Here is a 22,163-nt window from a genome sequence, read left to right on the forward strand (position 1 = left end):
ACAAAACTTATAATTTGTAATCCTTGTTATCATTGTAATCCTAATGTTTGCCAAGGCATCCTTACTTTGTTTATGGGTAGTGGATCCATTTGCTGTAACATTTGCTGTTATTCTTTTTCCTTCCTCTTTTCCTTGTCATCCCCTTTAGTTTTAAGATTCTTGCTATAAATGGCTACAGCTAACACTATTAATGCTAAGTACCAAACAAAAAGTGGGAGGTGGATCGTTGGTATACCATTAAATCGATTTAACACCGCAATTCCAGTCGCAAGCCTGGGACCACTACTAGCATAGTCACAACATCTACAAAGCTGCCATATAGCCTGACTGACAATTTTCTCGACTGACTGACAATGTTTCTTCTTTTTCCCCATTTAGAATACAAAGATTAGTACATTTTAGCTTATGATTAATATTATATTTTTACCTATAGTTTACCTAGATGAGAATAAAAAATGTTGACCTGGATTCTTTTCGACGTATTTTTGTATTTGGTATAAAGGTCCTGCTAGTTATATATAAAATATATTTATATTTGCTTTAATTGATACTAGAAATAAAATTATCGTTTTCTTGAAATTGTTGTTTTCTTCATAGCCTTTTAGAGTAAATCGTAAATCGATGTTGTTTACAGTACAATCTTATGTTTTTGTACTGAAGGATAGCCGGTAGCCTACTTAAACTTGGCCTTCAATTTTTGGCATGGCCCATTTTCATTCAACCTATCACAGTTCCTCAAATCATTCGGCTGAGTTGATCACATGTGCTTGCCTTGAACTTTTGAAGTCTTAAAGCTCATTGATAACATAATGAGCCCTACGATTTCCACTCACTCAGAGTTTTGATTATTTTGTGAATCTTATGTCATATATATAATCATTGGAAAGAGAATTGGAATAGCGGACGATCACAACAAAGATGAAGTTATTTCGACTTTCCTTTGTCTAGATATATTATTGAAAAACACATCTGAATGTGCAAATGCGCTAACTTCACGTGCAGAATAGCATTTTTAAGTCAACATTACCAGCTAAGAGAATGATTTTTCCTGCAATGAGCTATCAATGAACTATTTAGAAATGTGCATTAAACCTTACTGTAGTGAAAATAGAACTGTTCTAAATTGATGCTGAGAAATTGTAGGGGGACTCGGTCAGGTATCTTGTCAAACAGTTAACCTACCATAACTGTTTTATATGTCAGATAATATGTAAAAGTAGCATTATGTGTAAGGAAGACTTGAAAGCTGCTTTGTCATCAACAAACAGAGGAAAAAATGTTCCTCTTATTTGCTGGGATGACGCACTGCAAAGAAGTAAAACTATAGATTTGAAGGAGGAAGACAATGTTAGCAAGGTAAGAATTAGTAGTGCCATTTCTTTTATTATATAAGTTAATTTTATTAAATTATAATCATAATCTGGTTGTTTTATGATTCACTTATAATTCACCTCAGATAATTGTTGACAGTAACAACTCACTGTTGGAAGCCAGGAAAAAGTTTTACCTCCAATCTACTCCACCCAAACCTCCGCTTCTCGCTCCATTTTCAGGTTTATCAACTTTTTAGGAATACGTTTTCTTCCTTCAATATTTTCATGGTAATTAAACCTGGTAGTGTCAACCTGGTAGTGTTAACCTGGTAGTGTTAACCTGGTAGTGTTAAGTGTTAACCTGGTAGTGTTAACCTGGTAGTGTTAAACTGGTAGTGTTAACCTGTTAGTGTTTACCTGGTAGTGTTTACCTGGTAGTGTTAACCTTGTAGTGTTTACCTGTTAGTGTTAACCTGGTAGTTTATCATGTTGTACCCTAGGTTCAGTAACATGGCAGTGTGAAACACAAGACTCTGATCCCAACAAAGGTTCAGATCTCCTCGTCATCTGGATAACACCAGCAATTGATACTTCTGCTGAGGTCATATTTTAGTTGATTTGTCATTTATCTTCAAGATTTGTCATTCATCTTGATTTAAAGTTATCTAATATGCATTAAGTTTTGCCCGATTGCGTGCCTAATTGAACCCATATTTCAGACAGAGAAACTGATTGCAGCGTATCCACCAGTGACTGAGTGGAAGTTTGATGTTTATCTGAACGATTTGACTGACAAAACTCCTCTTCAAACCCTCCTTGACAGGTGATTTTGTTACTTCAACCCAGAGGTGGCTCGTGGGAGCTGGCTGGTGGTTGTGTCAGGGCATGTATGTACTATGTAATGTGTGACAGGCGACAGCAAACAAAAACGGAAACTTATGAAATGAGTGAAATACCACACGTTTACGATCTCAGCCGCGCAGTATGATAGCAGATAGTTCAAATAGCATGGTCGCTAAAGGGTCCTGATCGTATTAATTTCCAGTACGTTGATGCGATAATGTGCTTTGTAGCATTTACAATAAAGTGTGTGTTATTTCAAGCACCAGATTATAATTTTAGGGTGTCCACGGACGCCTGCACGCCCTCAACAGCCGCCTCTGTTTCAACCCTCTCACCCCTCAAACCATGTCAAACGGGACCCCCTCAAATGGAAAAGTGTATAACAATAAGTTGATAAGATGTCCCTTGTTCGCAGAGTCCCAGACAGTACAGATCCGACCTGTATAAAGATACCACTCTCTACAGCACTCTCTAGAGGTAAACACATCGGGGATATGACTGGACACCGGTTGAAGGTATCTGCTAACGGCGTGTGGCCTTTCAGGTGAGATATTTCACTTTCATTTTCACATTCTCTTTTAATTTCGGTCCAATCTTACTTCACTTTTGTTTTATTTTCACTTTTTCGTTCAAGGTCAACAATTCAGGTTATACTAATACTACTCATCTAACCAGGTTCTATCTGGTTAACACTGTGATAAGACTAGGAGATAAGGCAGAATGTGGTATTGATGATAAAACACCGGAATCACTCACTTTCGAGTCTTACAGTACTCCTCAGGTCGGTTATTTAAATATTACTATAAATGATAATGCCATTTTTATTTCAGCTATTGTTAATTTAGTAAACTAATTGTTTCTGTAATTAAATGATTTGCCTGGTTCATCCTGTCGGTATGATGTTATGACAAATCATAATTACATCTTTACAAAAGAAAAGAAAAACTTACAAAATAAAAAAGTAAAGCAATCAAATGTTACAAACAAGATGATTAGTAAAACTGTAACACCATTATTAAAAGATAAAATGAATTAACTGAGCTGTACAAAATAGCAAATAAAAGTAAAAATAATCGTAACCGCGGCAACACTACCATGTAAGGTAATTTAACCGCGGCAACACTACCATATAAGGTAATGTAACCGTGGCAACACTACCATATAAGGTAATGTAACCGTAAAACACTACCAATTACCATATAAGGTAATGTAACCGCGTCAACACTACCATATAAGGTAATGTAACCGTGGCAACACTACCATATAAGGTAATGTAACTGTGGCAACACTACCATATAAGGTAATGTAACCGTCAATATACAGTCTAACCACGATACTGAACAAAGCGTTTGTTGTTAAATACTGAATTAAATCATAATCGGTAGTATGAATGATGATGTAAATGTTATATGCAAATTTTAATTAAGAAAAAGAATGTAATTTCCAATATTTTAGACACTATTTTCGTCTGTTGTAAAATAATTTACGTAGCAAGGTTTTTTGTCATAATTTTATGTAGACAGGTCACTGTATCATCGAAGCGAAATCTAATTTGATTGTTACAAAAATATGCAGACGTTCTTATTATATTAGAATAACGGTTAGTCAAGCCAATCTGACAATACCAAAAAACGGATTTCATTGTGAATCAATAATTAACGTTATCGTAAAAATTGATTTTGTATTTTGTTTAATTAAATTGTTTTTGTTAAATAGTAGGAGGCCTCATAACAGTTATTGTTATTCAGCACTCATCACTCAGCACTCAGCACTCAGCACTCAGCACTCAGCACTCAGCACTCAGTACTCATTTATCATAATTTGAAAACCCACTCTTATTAATGTGTTCTAATCGCTTCAGGTCATATTTAAAATTATCAACAATCAAATAAGATCGCACACCTAAAATAAAGTTTGTTGTTTGGATCTGGGTTGTGCCGGCAGTCTTGTGTAAATTTAACTGAATGTCAAACTTAAAATAAGATATTTGTACGTATCTGATATCTACCAATACAAACTGAAACCCTAACCTTAGTACCCATCTCACATATTATCCCAGTTTTTGTCCATATAAAGTATGTACTATGTAACCGTGGCAACATTACCATATAAGGTAATGTAACTGTGGCAACACTACCATATAAGGTAACGTAACTGTGGCAACACTACCATATAAGGTAATGTAACCGCGGCAACACTACCATATAAGGTAATGTTCTCACTCCTCAGTCTCTCAGAACCTCTGGTCGGGTTCCTCCAGGAAATGATAGATGTTCTCCTCACTCCCCGGCATTGGGTTACTTGTCCCTCCTCCGCAGTAATCCCTCTCCTCTGCTGGTGCTGCTACACTGTCTGCTCTCATGTCCTGCCAGTCACTCTCTGATCCTCCTGAAATAAAAAAACAACGTGAAACTTTGTTGTTATATCACACAAGATTCTACTTTCTATCTTTGTACTATTTGATTATTGAATTTTAAGTATCTACCATGATGACATATAAGGTAATATCACCATGGTATCACTATCATATAAGGTCATACGTATTCCCTCTGAAACGAACCTGTAAGAGGCGCTGTAGAATAGGACATCCTCGGAACTTTCTTCTTCTTCTGTTTGCGTGACTTTGCGATGAGTAGAACTATTAGAGTTATACAGACCACTGCCAGTACAACTATAATCCCGGTGAATATGGCACTGAGACTGCTCCTAGGACTTGTTCCCCTTATACCCTTAGCAGAACCTTTGTAATGCTGCGTCTCTATATCATACTGCTGCACACAGAATACCCCATTACCTATCTGGTCGGAATCATTGCAGGTCTCACAGGTGTAGTTAGTCCAGTACTCTCCGTTCTGACAGTGGTTACACTGAGAGGCTCCTGCTGTAGACACTGTGTAGGCAGGACACTTGGTACATTCTACTGAGGAACCCTCACTGAAGTGGTTAGCTGGGCAGGCAGTGCACGTCTTGGTTACAGGATCCCACTTACTACCAGCACTACAACTACAGGCAGTGTGTCCGTGTACTGGCAATGTGTGAGCAGGACACTCAACACACACTTTACCAGCATTGTCAAACCAAGCAGTACCAGTGCACATCACACACGCTCTGTTGCTCCAGTGCGTTCCCTGATCACAGCTACATTCCGCAGAGCCAGCAGGAGTTGTGGAGGTGGAGGGACACACTTCACAAGACACCATCTCTCCTTGTTTGTAGGTGTCCTGTAAGCAGGGTGAACACTGGCCATCTTCCCACTTCCAGACTGCACCGTCAGGACACAGACACGAGGCTTTATCTTGTGCTGCTCCTAGCGGACAAACCAGGCATTCTGTTCCAAGTCCATTACTTGCTGTTCCCTCTTCACAGTCCACACATTGTGCTCCATCCCACACCTTACCACCATCACAAGAGCAGCCAGCAGAGCCGGAGAGAGAAGTAGATCCCTCAGGACAGAAAAGACACGTTCCAGCCTCATTGTTCTTATAGCTTCCTGAGGAGCAGGGTATACAGGACCCATCACCTGAACTGTTCCACTCCCAGACCGTTCCATCAGGGCAAGTACACTTTTCTTCAGTAGAGGAGGATCCCAGGGGACAGATGGAGCAGCTGAGAGAACCCTCTAAGCTGACAGACCCTGCTTCACAACTGTTACACTCTTCTCCGCTCCAGTGCTCTCCTGGAGGACAGCTACAATGTTCAGCTCCTGCTGCAGATGTAGAACCTAGGGGACATGTTGAGCAGGAGGACATGTTCCCTGTTTTATAGGTGCTGGCAAGACAAGGCCTGCAGGACCCTGTGTTCTGATCTACCCACTCCCAAACCAGACCATCATCACACAGACAACTAGATCCTGCTCCTCCGTTCTCACAGGTCACACAGACTGTTGCTCCAGCGTTGCTTGCAAATCCTGGGCTGCATTCCACACATTCCTGGTTACTCCAGTAGGTCCCTGCTTCACAGGAGCAGGAACTGGACCCTGTTAGAGCTGTGGATCCTGTAGGACACAGCTCACAATGCAGCATCTCTCCTTCTATAAATTTATCCTGAGGACATGGCACACAGGCTCCCAAAAGGGCGTGGTTCCACAGCCAGTACAGTCCGTCAGGACACGAACAGGACCTATCACTGTCTACAGGTTGTGAACCTTCAGGACACTGGTGACAGGTTCCCTCCACTCCTGCGTAGTCATCAGGACACCTCTTACACCTGCCGTTACTCCACATAGTACCAGGACGACAGTTACACTTATCAGAACCGGGCCGGGAGGTGGAGATACCCGGACAACTTGAACAGGACGTGGAACCGGAGACTGAGCTGTAGAAGTTAGCAGGACACTCCTCACAGGTTGAGTTTATCAGGTAGTGGCCAGCCGGACAGGTTACATAACACTCTGAAGTGGGACACTCCAGGATAGGTGGACAGGTCTGTGGAGGATCTGTTTCAACCTGCGGGGGATCTGTTTCAGTCTGTGGAGGATCCGTTTCAGTCTGTGGAGGATCTGTTTCAGTCTGTGGAGGATCTGTTTCAACCTGCGGGGGATCTGTTTCAGTCTGTCGGGGATCTGTTTCAGTCTGTGGGGAATCTGTTTCAATCTGTGGAGGTTCTGTTTCAACCTGCGGGGGATCTGTTTCAGTCTGTGGGGAACTTGTTTCAATCTGTGGAGGTTCTGTTTCAACCTGTAGCTGTGGTGGTTCTGTGTCAGCAGGATCTGTTGCAAACTCTGGCACTTCAGTTACGTGAGCTGGTGTATTTGTTACAGTCGCCGAGCAAGTCAGGTGAACATCCTCATTGTGCTGACAGTTGTGAACTGTGCTGTGTGTGCAACTAGACCAGCTCTCACTGCTACAGTCCACATTATCCAACCCTATCTCCAGCCCGGTCTGAATATCGAACAGGCTCCCAGCAATCCAGCCCAAGGATCCAGGACGACCCATCTGACGACAGATAGCGTTAGCAGCGTTCTCGTCAAAGCTATCGTCACACACTGTGTTTCCGTTGTAAAGGAGCAGTCCTTGTTCTTCTCCGAGTATATCGTTACTGTCAGCGTCTATCAGGGAGAAGGGAGAGTGTCCTGCTTCTGAGGGAGGGTACCTGTGTTACTAATACTGATAGTAACGATCATTCTGATTCACAATTTCAGGTCTTTCCGGGTTTTTTTTCGTTTGTTTACAATCGTTAATATTCAAGTTGTTTTAGGGAAATTTCAGAATTGTCTTAAAACTTTATTAAAATGAATGATACGATAAACAACTTGGTTGCAGTCAGTGCCATTTGCCAATAAAACAACACTAAATACGGGTAACTCAGTGTGCCACCTTTTGGTTCCTCTGAGTTGCAGCTGAGGAACACGTCCTCAATATGCCCACAGTTGTAACTAACCTGTTGGTTCCTCTGAGTTGCAGCTGAGGAACACGTCCTCAATATGCCCACAGTTGTAACTAACCTGTTGGTTCCTCTGAGTTGCAGGTGAGGAACACGTCCTCAATATGCCCACAGTTGTAACTAACCTGTTGGTTCCTCTGAGTTGCAGCTGAGGAACACGTCCTCAATATGCCCACAGTTGTAACTAACCTGTTGGTTCCTCTGAGTTGCAGCTGAGGAACACGTCCTCAATATGCCCACAGTTGTAACTAACCTGTTGGTTCCTCTGAGTTGCAGCTGAGGAACACGTCCTCAATATGCCCACAGTTGTAACTAACCTGTTGGTTCCTCTGAGTTGCAGCTGAGGAACACGTCCTCAATATGCCCACAGTTGTAACTAACCTGTTGGTTCCTCTGAGTTGCAGCTGAGGAACACGTCCTCAATATGCCCACAGTTGTAACTAACCTGTTGGTTCCTCTGAGTTGCAGCTGAGGAACACGTCCTCAATATGCCCGCAGTTGTAACTAACCTGTTGGTTCCTCTGAGTTGCAGCTGAGGAACACGTCCTCAATATGCCCACAGTTGTAACTAACCTGTTGGTTCCTCTGAGTTGCAGCTGAGGAACACGTCCTCAATATGCCCACAGTTGTAACTAACCTGTTGGTTCCTCTGAGTTGCAGCTGAGGAACACGTCCTCAATATGCCCACAGTTGTAACTAACCTGTTGGTTTCCTCTGAGTTGCAGCTGAGGAACACGTCCTCAATATGCCCACAGTTGTAACTAACCTGTTGGTTCCTCTGAGTTGCAGCTGAGGAACACGTCCTCAATATGCCCACAGTTGTAACTAACCTGTTGGTTCCTCTGAGTTGCAGCTGAGGAACACGTCCTCAATATGCCCACAGTTGTAACTAACCTGTTGGTTCCTCTGAGTTGCAGCTGAGGAACACGTCCTCAATATGCCCACAGTTGTAACTAACCTGTTGGTTCCTCTGAGTTGCAGCTGAGGAACACGTCCTCAATATGCCCACAGTTGTAACTAACCTGTTGGTTCCTCTGAGTTGCAGCTGAGGAACACGTCCTCAATATGCCCACAGTTGTAACTAACCTGTTGGTTCCTCTGAGTTGCAGCTGAGGAACACGTCCTCAATATGCCCACAGTTGTAACTAACCTGTTGGTTCCTCTGAGTTGCAGCTGAGGAACACGTCCTCAATATGCCCACAGTTGTAACTAACCTGTTGGTTCCTCTGAGTTGCAGCTGAGGAACACGTCCTCAATATGCCCACAGTTGTAACTAACCTGTTGGTTCCTCTGAGTTGCAGCTGAGGAACACGTCCTCAATATGCCCACAGTTGTAACTAACCTGTTGGTTCCTCTGAGTTGCAGCTGAGGAACACGTCCTCAATATGCCCACAGTTGTAACTAACCTGTTGGTTCCTCTGAGTTGCAGCTGAGGAACACGTCCTCAATATGCCCACAGTTGTAACTAACCTGTTGGTTCCTCTGAGTTGCAGCTGAGGAACACGTCCTCAATATGCCCACAGTTGTAACTAACCTGTTGGTTCCTCTGAGTTGCAGCTGAGGAACACGTCCTCAATATGCCCACAGTTGTAACTAACCTGTTGGTTCCTCTGAGTTGCAGCTGAGGAACACGTCCTCAATATGCCCACAGTTGTAACTAACCTGTTGGTTCCTCTGAGTTGCAGCTGAGGAACACGTCCTCAATATGCCCACAGTTGTAACTAACCTGTTGGTTCCTCTGAGTTGCAGCTGAGGAACACGTCCTCAATATGCCCACAGTTGTAACTAACCTGTTGGTTCCTCTGAGTTGCAGCTGAGGAACACGTCCTCAATATGCCCACAGTTGTAACTAACCTGTTGGTTCCTCTGAGTTGCAGCTGAGGAACACGTCCTCAATATGCCCACAGTTGTAACTAACCTGTTGGTTCCTCTGAGTTGCAGCTGAGGAACACGTCCTCAATATGCCCACAGTTGTAACTAACCTGTTGGTTCCTCTGAGTTGCAGCTGAGGAACACGTCCTCAATATGCCCACAGTTGTAACTAACCTGTTGGTTCCTCTGAGTTGCAGCTGAGGAACACGTCCTCAATATGCCCACAGTTGTAACTAACCTGTTGGTTCCTCTGAGTTGCAGCTGAGGAACACGTCCTCAATATGCCCACAGTTGTAACTAACCTGTTGGTTCCTCTGAGTTGCAGCTGAGGAACACGTCCTCAATATGCCCACAGTTGTAACTAACCTGTTGGTTCCTCTGAGTTGCAGCTGAGGAACACGTCCTCAATATGCCCACAGTTGTAACTAACCTGTTGGTTCCTCTGAGTTGCAGCTGAGGAACACGTCCTCAATATGCCCACAGTTGTAACTAACCTGTTGGTTCCTCTGAGTTGCAGCTGAGGAACACGTCCTCAATATGCCCACAGTTGTAACTAACCTGTTGGTTCCTCTGAGTTGCAGCTGAGGAACACGTCCTCAATATGCCCACAGTTGTAACTAACCTGTTGGTTCCTCTGAGTTGCAGCTGAGGAACACGTCCTCAATATGCCCACAGTTGTAACTAACCTGTTGGTTCCTCTGAGTTGCAGCTGAGGAACACGTCCTCAATATGCCCACAGTTGTAACTAACCTGTTGGTTCCTCTGAGTTGCAGCTGAGGAACACGTCCTCAATATGCCCACAGTTGTAACTAACCTGTTGGTTCCTCTGAGTTGCAGCTGAGGAACACGTCCTCAATATGCCCACAGTTGTAACTAACCTGTTGGTTCCTCTGAGTTGCAGCTGAGGAACACGTCCTCAATATGCCCACAGTTGTAACTAACCTGTTGGTTCCTCTGAGTTGCAGCTGAGGAACACGTCCTCAATATGCCCACAGTTGTAACTAACCTGTTGGTTCCTCTGAGTTGCAGCTGAGGAACACGTCCTCAATATGCCCACAGTTGTAACTAACCTGTTGGTTCCTCTGAGTTGCAGCTGAGGAACACGTCCTCAATATGCCCACAGTTGTAACTAACCTGTTGGTTCCTCTGAGTTGCAGCTGAGGAACACGTCCTCAATATGCCCACAGTTGTAACTAACCTGTTGGTTCCTCTGAGTTGCAGCTGAGGAACACGTCCTCAATATGCCCACAGTTGTAACTAACCTGTTGGTTCCTCTGAGTTGCAGCTGAGGAACACGTCCTCAATATGCCCACAGTTGTAACTAACCTGTTGGTTCCTCTGAGTTGCAGCTGAGGAACACGTCCTCAATATGCCCACAGTTGTAACTAACCTGTTGGTTCCTCTGAGTTGCAGCTGAGGAACACGTCCTCAATATGCCCACAGTTGTAACTAACCTGTTGGTTCCTCTGAGTTGCAGCTGAGGAACACGTCCTCAATATGCCCACAGTTGTAACTAACCTGTTGGTTCCTCTGAGTTGCAGCTGAGGAACACGTCCTCAATATGCCCACAGTTGTAACTAACCTGTTGGTTCCTCTGAGTTGCAGCTGAGGAACACGTCCTCAATATGCCCACAGTTGTAACTAACCTGTTGGTTCCTCTGAGTTGCAGCTGAGGAACACGTCCTCAATATGCCCACAGTTGTAACTAACCTGTTGGTTCCTCTGAGTTGCAGCTGAGGAACACGTCCTCAATATGCCCACAGTTGTAACTAACCTGTTGGTTCCTCTGAGTTGCAGCTGAGGAACACGTCCTCAATATGCCCACAGTTGTAACTAACCTGTTGGTTCCTCTGAGTTGCAGCTGAGGAACACGTCCTCAATATGCCCACAGTTGTAACTAACCTGTTGGTTCCTCTGAGTTGCAGCTGAGGAACACGTCCTCAATATGCCCACAGTTGTAACTAACCTGTTGGTTCCTCTGAGTTGCAGCTGAGGAACACGTCCTCAATATGCCCACAGTTGTAACTAACCTGTTGGTTCCTCTGAGTTGCAGCTGAGGAACACGTCCTCAATATGCCCACAGTTGTAACTAACCTGTTGGTTCCTCTGAGTTGCAGCTGAGGAACACGTCCTCAATATGCCCACAGTTGTAACTAACCTGTTGGTTCCTCTGAGTTGCAGCTGAGGAACACGTCCTCAATATGCCCACAGTTGTAACTAACCTGTTGGTTCCTCTGAGTTGCAGCTGAGGAACACGTCCTCAATATGCCCACAGTTGTAACTAACCTGTTGGTTCCTCTGAGTTGCAGCTGAGGAACACGTCCTCAATATGCCCACAGTTGTAACTAACCTGTTGGTTCCTCTGAGTTGCAGCTGAGGAACACGTCCTCAATATGCCCACAGTTGTAACTAACCTGTTGGTTCCTCTGAGTTGCAGCTGAGGAACACGTCCTCAATATGCCCACAGTTGTAACTAACCTGTTGGTTCCTCTGAGTTGCAGCTGAGGAACACGTCCTCAATATGCCCACAGTTGTAACTAACCTGTTGGTTCCTCTGAGTTGCAGCTGAGGAACACGTCCTCAATATGCCCACAGTTGTAACTAACCTGTTGGTTCCTCTGAGTTGCAGCTGAGGAACACGTCCTCAATATGCCCACAGTTGTAACTAACCTGTTGGTTCCTCTGAGTTGCAGCTGAGGAACACGTCCTCAATATGCCCACAGTTGTAACTAACCTGTTGGTTCCTCTGAGTTGCAGCTGAGGAACACGTCCTCAATATGCCCACAGTTGTAACTAACCTGTTGGTTCCTCTGAGTTGCAGCTGAGGAACACGTCCTCAATATGCCCACAGTTGTAACTAACCTGTTGGTTCCTCTGAGTTGCAGCTGAGGAACACGTCCTCAATATGCCCACAGTTGTAACTAACCTGTTGGTTCCTCTGAGTTGCAGCTGAGGAACACGTCCTCAATATGCCCGCAGTTGTAACTAACCTGTTGGTTCCTCTGAGTTGCAGCTGAGGAACACGTCCTCAATATGCCCGCAGTTGTAACTAACCTGTTGGTTCCTCTGAGTTGCAGCTGAGGAACACGTCCTCAATATGCCCACAGTTGTAACTAACCTGTTGGTTCCTCTGAGTTGCAGCTGAGGAACACGTCCTCAATATGCCCACAGTTGTAACTAACCTGTTGGTTCCTCTGAGTTGCAGCTGAGGAACACGTCCTCAATATGCCCACAGTTGTAACTAACCTGTTGGTTCCTCTGAGTTGCAGCTGAGGAACACGTCCTCAATATGCCCACAGTTGTAACTAACCTGTTGGTTCCTCTGAGTTGCAGCTGAGGAACACGTCCTCAATATGCCCACAGTTGTAACTAACCTGTTGGTTCCTCTGAGTTGCAGCTGAGGAACACGTCCTCAATATGCCCACAGTTGTAACTAACCTGTTGGTACCTCTGAGTTGCAGCTGAGGAACACGTCCCCAATATGCCCACAGTTGTAACTAACCTGTTGGTTCCTCTGAGTTGCAGCTGAGGAACACGTCCTCAATATGCCCGCAGTTGTAACTAACCTGTTGGTTCCTCTGAGTTGCAGCTGAGGAACACGTCCTCAATATGCCCACAGTTGTAACTAACCTGTTGGTTCCTCTGAGTTGCAGCTGAGGAACACGTCCTCAATATGCCCACAGTTGTAACTAACCTGTTGGTTCCTCTGAGTTGCAGCTGAGGAACACGTCCTCAATATGCCCACAGTTGTAACTAACCTGTTGGTTCCTCTGAGTTGCAGCTGAGGAACACGTCCTCAATATGCCCGCAGTTGTTCTCCTCTGAGAAACTGCAGCTCCCCCAGTGTGGGTCACTACAGTCCACATTGTCCAGCGTTATCTCGTAGCTATCCTGGATTTCTATACGCGTCCCTCTACTCGACCACCTGGGAGTGTATTTACGTAATATATTAATTTAGTTATGATTTTATCACAATATTTTGATACTATTATCTCAAAGGAAACAAAAGAAAAAGTCTCATTCTCCATGAATTTTACAATTATATTCAATTAAATTTCGTTCTGATAGATGATGCAGCAGTAAAGTATCAATAACACAAGACCACATTATTACCTGTTCATGTCAGTGTATCCCAAGTTTCTGCAGATAGCAGTAGCAGCAGTAGCGTCAAAACTATCGTCACAAACAGTTCCACCTTTATAAAGGAGTAAACCTAGCTCTTCTCCTTCAATAACGTTCCCTTCTGAGTCAACTAGTCTGAACAGGGGCTCTTCTGTATCTGTGAGGGGTTACCAGGGTGACACTACCATATACGGTTATGTTGCTATGGTAATACTAAACTATTTCCCTTAAATAGCATAATGATAAACATAAAGGTACATTTAACATTACATTTTAATTTATCAAATTACCTGTTGGTACAGTAGGTACTGTAGGTACTGCGGGAATATCAGAAGATTGCTGCTCTATTTCGCCATCACAACTCAGAAACACATCTTCTCTGTTAATTTAGTAAATTTAATAAAACACAAATAAAGTTTCATTTACGTTACCCTTGAAATCAGACCGTGAGCTGTAATATTAAAAAACGTTGTCCGATCACTATGAGACTATGTAGCACGGTCACAATAAGATGTTATAGGGTTATCGAGAAATGACCCTATATTATAGTAGTGTTACTATGGTAACTCACTACAAGGACACCATAGTAACGTTACCTTATATGGTGCTATTAGTTATTACCTCCATAGTAACGTTACCTTATATGGTGCTATTAGTTATTACCTCCATAGTAACGTTACTTTATATGGTGCTATTAGTTATTACCTCCATAGTAACGTTACCTTATATGGTGCTATTAGTTATTACCTGTGCATACAGTTATGAGACTCAGAATAACTACAACTCTCCCATTCTCCACGTCTGCACTCCACGTTGTCAAGTTTTATCTCGTAATCTGTCTGTATGTCAAAGCTATCTGCTGGTGTCCATCTGGTTGCACCTGTGTACCTGTGGGTTTAGATGGTAACAAGCAAGGAACAAGCAAGGAACAAGCACGTAATAAACAAGTAATAAACAATTAACAAACCAGTTTATTATACAAATTTTCTCTATTAATAAATTTATAAATTAACCTCCAAACTTTATTTGGTAGTTTGGTTTCTTGTACAATCACAAATATTACAGATTAGTTGTATAAAAGTAGTGTTTACCCGATTTTGCGACATATAGCGTTAGCAGCATTGTTATCAAAGTTATCGTCACACACGGTACCACCATTATAAAGGAGTAAACCTAGCTCCTCCCCTCGGATAATTTCACCAGCTGAATCTACCAGTGTGAATCTGGGGGCTTCTGAGAGATCAGTCTGTTATTAGGGGGAGGGGGCTTCTGAGGCTAAAAATGGCTCCATAACATTTTGGTGACAATAAAATTGAATAGTCGTAGCAGATAAAAGATGACAGATACGAGAATAGTGTTGAATCCGGTAAATACCTTTACAAGTAAGAAAGATGTCCTCAGAATGTCCACAGTTGTGGGACTCCACGTAACTGCAACTATCCCAAGACCCACTGTCATCACAGATGACGTCATCAAGTACTATCTCGTATTGCTCCTGTATAGCCCAGGTCACGTGAGAGTTCCAGGTCTGTGCTCTGTCATATCTGAGGGGAGGGACGTGAAACAGATGAGGGACGTGAAGCAGATGAGGGACGTGAAACAGATTAGGGATGTGAAACATATTAGGGATGTGAAACAGATTAGGGATGTGAAAGAGATTAGAGATGTGAAACAGATTAGGGACGTGAAACAGAAGAGGGACGTGAAGCACAGGAGGGACGTGAAACAGATGAGGGACGTGAAACAGATGAGGAACGTGAAGCAGATTAGGGACGTGAAACAGATGAGGGACGTGAAACAGATAAGGGACGTGAAACAGGAGGGACGTGAAGCAGATTAGGGACGTGAAGCAGATTAGGGACGTGAAACAGATGAGGGACGTGAAACAAATTAGGGATGTGAAACAGATTAGGGATGTGAAACAGATTAGGGATGTGAAACAGATTAGGGACGTGAAACAGAAGAGGGACGTGAAGCACAGGAGGGACGTGAAACAGATGAGGGACGTGAAACAGATGAGGGACGTGAAGCAGATTAGGGACGTGAAACAGATGAGGGACGTGAAACAGATTAGGGACGTGAAACAGGAGGGACGTGAAACAGATGAGGGATGAGAAATACAGGATAAGAGATGAGGAAGAGTTGATTTGCTCTAAAAGATTTTCTCGACATCGACGTTAATTCTGACTAATTCCGCCAGACTAAACAATACAGAATGGAAACTGTTTATAAAATATCAAATAACAAAATAACAAGCACCCCATTTGACGACAGACTGCATTGCCCGAGTTCTCATTAAAACTGTCGTCACAAACTGTCCCCCCATTATAAAGGAGTAATCCCTGAGCTTCGCCTACTATCTGCTGTCCCCTTCTGTCGACTAGGGTAAACTCTCCTGAAACATGAACAGTGAACACGAACGTTATATTAAAAGTTCGGGACATTTTTATTAATCTGGGAAACATACTCTTAATTAATTTGTTGGGTTCAAGCAAAAGTCTTTGTTAACTCAAGATGAAAGTCATGGTCACAATTGTACAAATTCCCAACTTTAAACATAAATATAAACTGACCTGAAACGGTGGTTGCTGCGATTAAACCAACTAAAATAAATAACATATTGAAATAAACTACAGGTGCACTACTCTTATCATTCCACTCCTACACTGATAAGGAGATTGTGAAGTTAGCTACTAAAGCAAGTAGTATTTCATTAATAGTGATTGCATCAGGAGGGAGTATCTACTGTTTATATGATAACACTCTGGTGATTACACTGATGGCAGATCAGCGGACCCTGTCTGTATTTAAACCACTACTATAAGGAACTAGAATATAGTATGAAATCATTGTATTATAAGTTGCAGTGCCGCTACCCTCAGTTATTTTAATCACGAAACGCTCCCTTTGGCTTCAGGCCTTTAAAATCTGCTACTATATTTCAGATTTGTGAAGCAGGGAGATTTTTGGCACACCCTAATTTTTCCAGTATCTCAATTTTCCCCGTACAGTTTCTATCTTTACCAGCGATCATCTACTCATTTTTATAATATCACATTTAGTGAGCTTCACAATTTGAGGTCTGTTAAATCACGAGAGAACAAATTACTCAAGTCAGTATCCTTATAAATGGTATAAATGGTTGTAAATCGCTGAATGAAGTCAAAGATTAAGATAAATTAAACGTGGTATATAAGTCATTCGATTTCTGTGTCCGAGTATTATCAATTACCACTTTTATCAACAGCATCAACTATTCCAATTCCTGACATGGTACAAATTGATGGTACAAATTGATGGACCCACGGCCCACGCCCTCCATATTAGAGAATGCTCGAGACTTCTTATTCCAGAAAAAAAAACTTTAAAGAACTCTATGTCCTGTCCCTTACATTTAGGAGGACAGATCGAGGAGGAGAAAATGTAGAGTTGTCTGGCGTCAGAAGCGGTCGCTGGGTCGTATGCGGAGCAGTATATACCAGCATGTCAATTAATGCTAGTCTTATTGTCTTAACTAATTGCATCCAAGATACCTTTAATATGATCTGTTTATCATGATGTCATAAGTAGTACGCGGACTGGTACGCGGACTAGTCCTCGGACTGGGTCGGGCTTCTTGGATACTGCCCAAGTGAGATTATTATTAAACTGTATCGTATGAATATTAAATAATTCTGCCATGACATAACATATCGAAACTATGGTATTCAATTCTACAGTTATTACTTAAGTCAACTCCTGATTTTATAAGAAATGTGAAGATACCGGTAAACTGGTGAATGTTAAATTAGGGCGTGGTGACTTCTTACCGTACCAATCTTGGAAATAAAAAAGCCAACAAAAACTCGAGGAAAACAAATGGATGGTCACACAAACATGATATGTACTACTAACTATCCGTGTGATACGAGCAAACTGTCAGAAGTTGTTTATGAAGGAGCAAGTAAGTTAATTCAGTTTGACGAAGTATCAAGAGAGAGAGAGAGAGAGAGAGAGAGAGAGAGAGAGAGAGAGAGAGAGAGAGAGAGAGAGAGAGAGAGAGAGAGAGAGAGAGAGAGAGAGAGAGAGAGAGAGAGAGAGAGAGAGAGAGAGAGAGAGAGAGAGAGAGAGAGAGAGAGAGAGAGAGAGAGAGAGAGAGAGAGAGAGAGAGAGAGAGAGAGAGAGAGAGAGAGAGAGAGAGAGAGAGAGAGAGATAGAGAGAGAGCGAGAGATTGAGAGAGAAATACTAAGCACAGATTATTGACAGGGAAACCGGGATTGTAATCACGCGGATAATATTATGAAGGAGCAAGTAATGTCTGATACGTCAGTTTAATAATGCTGTGTAGAACACGAAACAAAGAATATGTTTAAACAAGTTTATGAAGGAGCAAGTTTAGGCAGTTCAATGTACCTAGAAAATAACTGTAGCAACTTTGTGAGCCGGTAAATTCCTGGCTAAAATATATATAGAATTAGGGAAATATAGGAATTAGGGAATTTGGGAAATAGTCACACAATCCTGATCAGCAGACACGTACAAACTAGTGGGGTAAACTCTCCACAGAGATTGGGGGAAACCTGTGAACATTCCTTATATTTGGCAGTATTAGTGGTTGTGGCATAGTGGCGTACATGCCATGTGTATGGTATCTGTATCCGGTGCGGTGAGATAATATCTGGATCATTATTAAACAATGTTAAGTATAACTGACATATCTTGTATTCTAACATAATACATATAAATATAGTAAGTGTACTTAGAATTTAAATGATATCACGCGACAAGACATTCTATCACGTGATAACACGTGATACCCTAATCAAGTGTCACGTGATGACGTCATATCACGTGATACGCTGATCACGTCCCAGTTCAGCTGTAGTTGTAGCGCTGCTGACTAGTATAGTTAAGGTTTCATAGTCCACACACGAGTAGATCATATTGTCTTGTTATTTACTGTGAACTCTCCAGGCAGTACCTGTGAAATCATAACTCTTTAATTATACCACAAACCACGTCTTATTAGTTAGGTACTGTGGGGGTACCCTGCACGTGATATTAGTAGGTACTGTGGGGGTACCCTGCACGTGCTATTAGTAGGTGCTGTGGGGGTACCCTGCACGTGCTATTAGTAGGTACTGTGGGGGTACCCTGCACGTGCTATTAGTAGGTACTGTTATGTGGGGGTACCCTACACGTGATATTAGTTGGTAAATATTTGGCAATATTCCATGGAATGTTTACTTTAAAGTGCTACAATGATTTTAAGGGAAACTGACGGGGCAAATAACGAGAAAATGATAATCAATAATCTGGCGCGGAAAGCACCTAATTGTTAATGAATACTGATTAACGATACCAAAGGTAAAATGAAGTGTCTTGATTTTAGTGTAACTAAATATCGTTAATAAACGGAGTGGAATGTAAGGTACAAATAACAAATATCAGACTAAAAAACAGAAGCATTACTTTAAACAAATGCGTTCGGAAATTTCCTAAAATGTTTCATAAGGTTTCAACTAAACTTTTATATCGGCTTCAAAGCTCATAATGGCAAATTGCCAATAATGCCAGATGGATAACTACAGAACGAAATTGTGGCAAATATTAAGAATAAGTAAGGGCGTGTTTACAAATATAATACTCAAGTTGCGGTACAATGTACAAAATTCAAAATCGTGTTGGTCACAAGACTCGCTGAGCAGCCTTATTCACAGAAGATACCGAAAAGTTATAGCTGAGCAGCAACATTTCTTACTGGTCACCTGCCAACACTTCTGAAAACATCTGTTACGCTATGTTTTACATTTTTAAATTCTTCAGAAATGGTTGAAAAAGTTTAAATTAAAAAAACACGCGGGTATAAAAAATATAAAACATGTTTAATACTGGGCCAGGGACATACCTGCTTTCCTTTTTCGGGTGTCATCTCATCCGCTTGTTCTGCAGTAATCTCATCTGCATCCGCTTGTTCTGCAATTTTATCAGCTTGTTCTGCAGTCATATCATCTGCTTGTTCTGCAGTCATCTCATCTGCTTGTCCTACAGTCATCTCATCTGCATCCGCTTGTTCTGCAGTCATTTCATCAGCTCTCATCTCATCTGCATCTGTTAGTTCTGCGGTCATCTCATGCTGTGTTTACAATACCTTTATAGTTTGTTATCATACCAATAGAGTAAGTGAGTAACAATATAGCGTGTCTACATCACATGGACGCGTACAATGATGCTTGCTAAAATTACAAGATCAACTATGGCTATATATATATAATGTACTGTATTATTATATAATAGTAACGGTAAAACTTGATATTATAAATGTTATTAGAGTTGTAATTATCAACCTTTTCAGATAGAGCATAACGTTATATTATAGCATTCCTGTAAAACAGTAAACCTCTTCTCTTTCATTTCAGTGCATTATTTCTCACAGTATATTCAAATTTAACATTCTCAAAAACCACAATCCTGCACGGGAACATATTGTGATAAAACAAATTTAACTCAGGCTAATTATTCATCACTTTTGTAAATTATGTCGAGGAACAAACTTTTGCATTTTATAACTTACAAAAATCTTGTAAAACCAGTCGTTCCTCCTAATATTTAAATATAAAAACTTTCGTTATCAAGCAAATATTATTAAATCTTACCGAATTATTCTTTTAAGTCTGATCATCCGTTTTGAATCTGATGAGAAATTACCAGAAATATGATCTTGAATAAAGTTAAAGAGTTTAAGTTTGGCGGTAAATCTTTTGTTACTCGGACTTTGTAAAATGTGTAAAATGTTACGTGCTGCCCGCAAAGTTATTTTATAAAGATCTTTTGTGAAATATTGAGCAGAATATCATAGAACTAATGTTAATATAATAAAACACTCCCCTCTAACATGCAATGAAGACTGTCGCCTCAGAAACCAAGATAATTGGCAGATTTAAAACCCTCTTGTTGCAAAAAACATAAACTGAGCTTTTGTGGGCGATCCTTTACGAAAAGTTTAAACATACGAGGGCGTGTGCATTTTATCGGACACTTTTGAGTAGCATTTGTTCGGATGAAAATGAAAAAATCTTAGACAAAAAGAAATGAAAATTGTTCAATTTTGCAGGAAACGTCGCCGGAAGTAAACTGTTTTACACCAACAGCGAGGATTGAAGAACTGGACGCCTTGATTCCGGAGGAAACTGATAAAAAGTTAGTAATTATAATCACATATGTAATTATAATTATGAAATTGTGAGTCACCCAACGACCAACATTCATATTAATTCTAGCCCCACAGTCAACACCCAGAAAGTTTTAAATTTCCTCCCAGTCCAATGTTTCTTCCCTAAAAATTTTTGTATGCCCTAAAAAGAAATTTTAGGTGTCCTCTTTGGCACCAAATTTCCTCTGGAATCCAAAATTTCCTGGAAGTCAGACTGCCGTGTTTCTAAATGTGGGATTCTAGCAGACATTCAATACGCTAATTACACGGTGTCGCACCGTACGATGTTGCAATATAAACACTAAATTCGTATTTATTTGATCAAGTCTGTATTCAACGCAGTGCATGACAAGCGAGAAAGCTTTCAAAGCGGAAAATAAATATTACCAAACGTGTATGATGGCGATGCTAATTTTATCAAATCATTAAACGTATTACATTTGTACTTGAAGAAACTTGTTCAGTTTAGTCTATTATTGGTTGATTGTGTGGAAATGTTGATTGAAAATAAAATCTTTCTCGATTAAGGACTACCGCTGACCGAATGGCATATCACTAAAATTTACGCTTTTGTTCCATATTTTTTATCAGAAGCTCTCATCCAATGTCCATAATGAGTATGGGCTAAGAATAAATTAACGACCATACCGTTACTCTTTTTTAATACACTAAGCCGACATTTTTACAGCGTATCACCTCCCATCTTCACAAAATATTCACCTCCCATCTTCACAAAATATTCAAAATTCTAATTGATAGAGGATATAGCCGTGATAGACTGATTAAAGGCATTAAACGTTGTCTGAGGAAATATGATAACGTTTTCAGGAAGTTCGGTATTCTAGATGACCGTAACATTATTAAAGAACTCCCCTGATATCTTTTGATTTATTGAAACACGGGTACTAACTCTGCTAAACTGAACAAATTCTGAAACTTAGGTGAATAAGTGTACAACGTGCTAAACCGAAGTTCAGACTGACCAGTGAAAATGGGCGAGCGTACCAAGTGTCATTTTAATTAGAAGTTTTAGTCAGTGATTTATTATTGAAGCTTGTAATTACAATATCTAATGCTCCTATAAATACTTTAATTAATTGTTTGTCCCGTTATTCTTTTTCCTTCCTCTTTTCCTTGTCATCCCCTTTAGTTTTAAGATTCTTGCTATAAATGGCTACAGCTAACACTATTAATGCTAAGTACCAAACAACAAGTGGGAGGTGGATCGTTGGTACCATTAAATCGATTTAACACCGCAATTCCAGTCGCAAGCCTGGGACCACTACTAGCATAGTCACAACATCTACAAAGCGGCCATATAGCCTGACTGACAATTTTCTCGACTGACTGACAATGTTTCTTCTTTTTCCCCATTTAGAATACAAAGATTAGTACATTTTAGCTTATGATTAATATTATATTTTTACCTATAGTTTAC

General features: G+C 41.5%; 4 protein-coding genes across 5 annotated transcripts in view; 2 read left to right on the forward strand and 2 right to left on the reverse strand.

The window, feature by feature from the left end:
- The window catches only part of LOC134818229 (UDP-xylose and UDP-N-acetylglucosamine transporter-like), an 81,359-nt gene that overhangs the window by 39,722 nt on the left and 19,474 nt on the right, over window positions 1-22,163 (forward strand). The window lies entirely within an intron of this gene.
- Window positions 1-22,163, reverse strand: part of LOC134818224 (mRNA (2'-O-methyladenosine-N(6)-)-methyltransferase-like) — a 99,572-nt gene that overhangs the window by 34,201 nt on the left and 43,208 nt on the right. The gene's annotated exons all lie outside the window — the stretch shown is intronic.
- The window catches only part of LOC134818228 (uncharacterized), a 27,760-nt gene continuing 5,597 nt past the window's right edge, over window positions 1-22,163 (forward strand). Inside the window, exons 1-7 of the mRNA XM_063827701.1 lie at window positions 1-1,356; window positions 1,457-1,553; window positions 1,814-1,914; window positions 2,033-2,136; window positions 2,572-2,700; window positions 2,832-2,937; window positions 20,627-20,712. Coding sequence (XP_063683771.1) covers window positions 1,225-1,356; window positions 1,457-1,553; window positions 1,814-1,914; window positions 2,033-2,136; window positions 2,572-2,700; window positions 2,832-2,937; window positions 20,627-20,712 — 755 coding nt within the window. The 5' untranslated portion in view covers window positions 1-1,224. The remainder of the gene's footprint in view (window positions 1,357-1,456; window positions 1,554-1,813; window positions 1,915-2,032; window positions 2,137-2,571; window positions 2,701-2,831; window positions 2,938-20,626; window positions 20,713-22,163) is intronic.
- On the reverse strand, window positions 4,292-16,229 carry LOC134818220 (multiple epidermal growth factor-like domains protein 10). Of its 2 annotated transcripts, XM_063827668.1 has the most exons (11): window positions 16,106-16,229; window positions 15,792-15,927; window positions 14,907-15,076; window positions 14,624-14,765; window positions 14,280-14,420; window positions 13,823-13,911; window positions 13,524-13,689; window positions 13,169-13,335; window positions 6,833-7,233; window positions 4,717-6,601; window positions 4,292-4,544 (listed from the first exon to the last, which is right to left on the reverse strand). In XM_063827668.1, the coding sequence occupies exons 1-11, from the start codon at window positions 16,149-16,151 to the stop codon at window positions 4,390-4,392; spliced, it is 3,498 nt and encodes a 1,165-aa protein (XP_063683738.1). In that variant the 5' UTR covers window positions 16,152-16,229; the 3' UTR covers window positions 4,292-4,389. The 2 variants fall into 2 exon arrangements, with proteins under 2 accessions (XP_063683738.1, XP_063683737.1); XM_063827667.1 differs by having other exon boundaries at window positions 4,717-7,233.

Source organism: Bolinopsis microptera, chromosome 7 (genome assembly GCF_026151205.1).
Source record: "Bolinopsis microptera isolate Bmic1 chromosome 7, MBARI_Bmic_1.0, whole genome shotgun sequence".
NCBI lineage: Eukaryota > Metazoa > Ctenophora > Tentaculata > Lobata > Bolinopsidae > Bolinopsis > Bolinopsis microptera.

Bases quoted from the DNA above. Each gene is read 5' to 3' on its own strand.
- LOC134818220 (XM_063827667.1), bottom strand. From the start codon at position 16,151: ATGTTATTTATTTTAGTTGGTTTAATCGCAGCAACCACCGTTTCAG. The intron at 13,912-14,279 runs GTAATAACTAAT...CTAAATTAACAG, and splicing joins TCTCATAACTGTATGCACAG to AGAAGATGTGTTTCTGAGTT. The intron at 13,690-13,822 runs GTAATTTGATAA...AACCCCTCACAG, and splicing joins AGTACCTACTGTACCAACAG to ATACAGAAGAGCCCCTGTTC.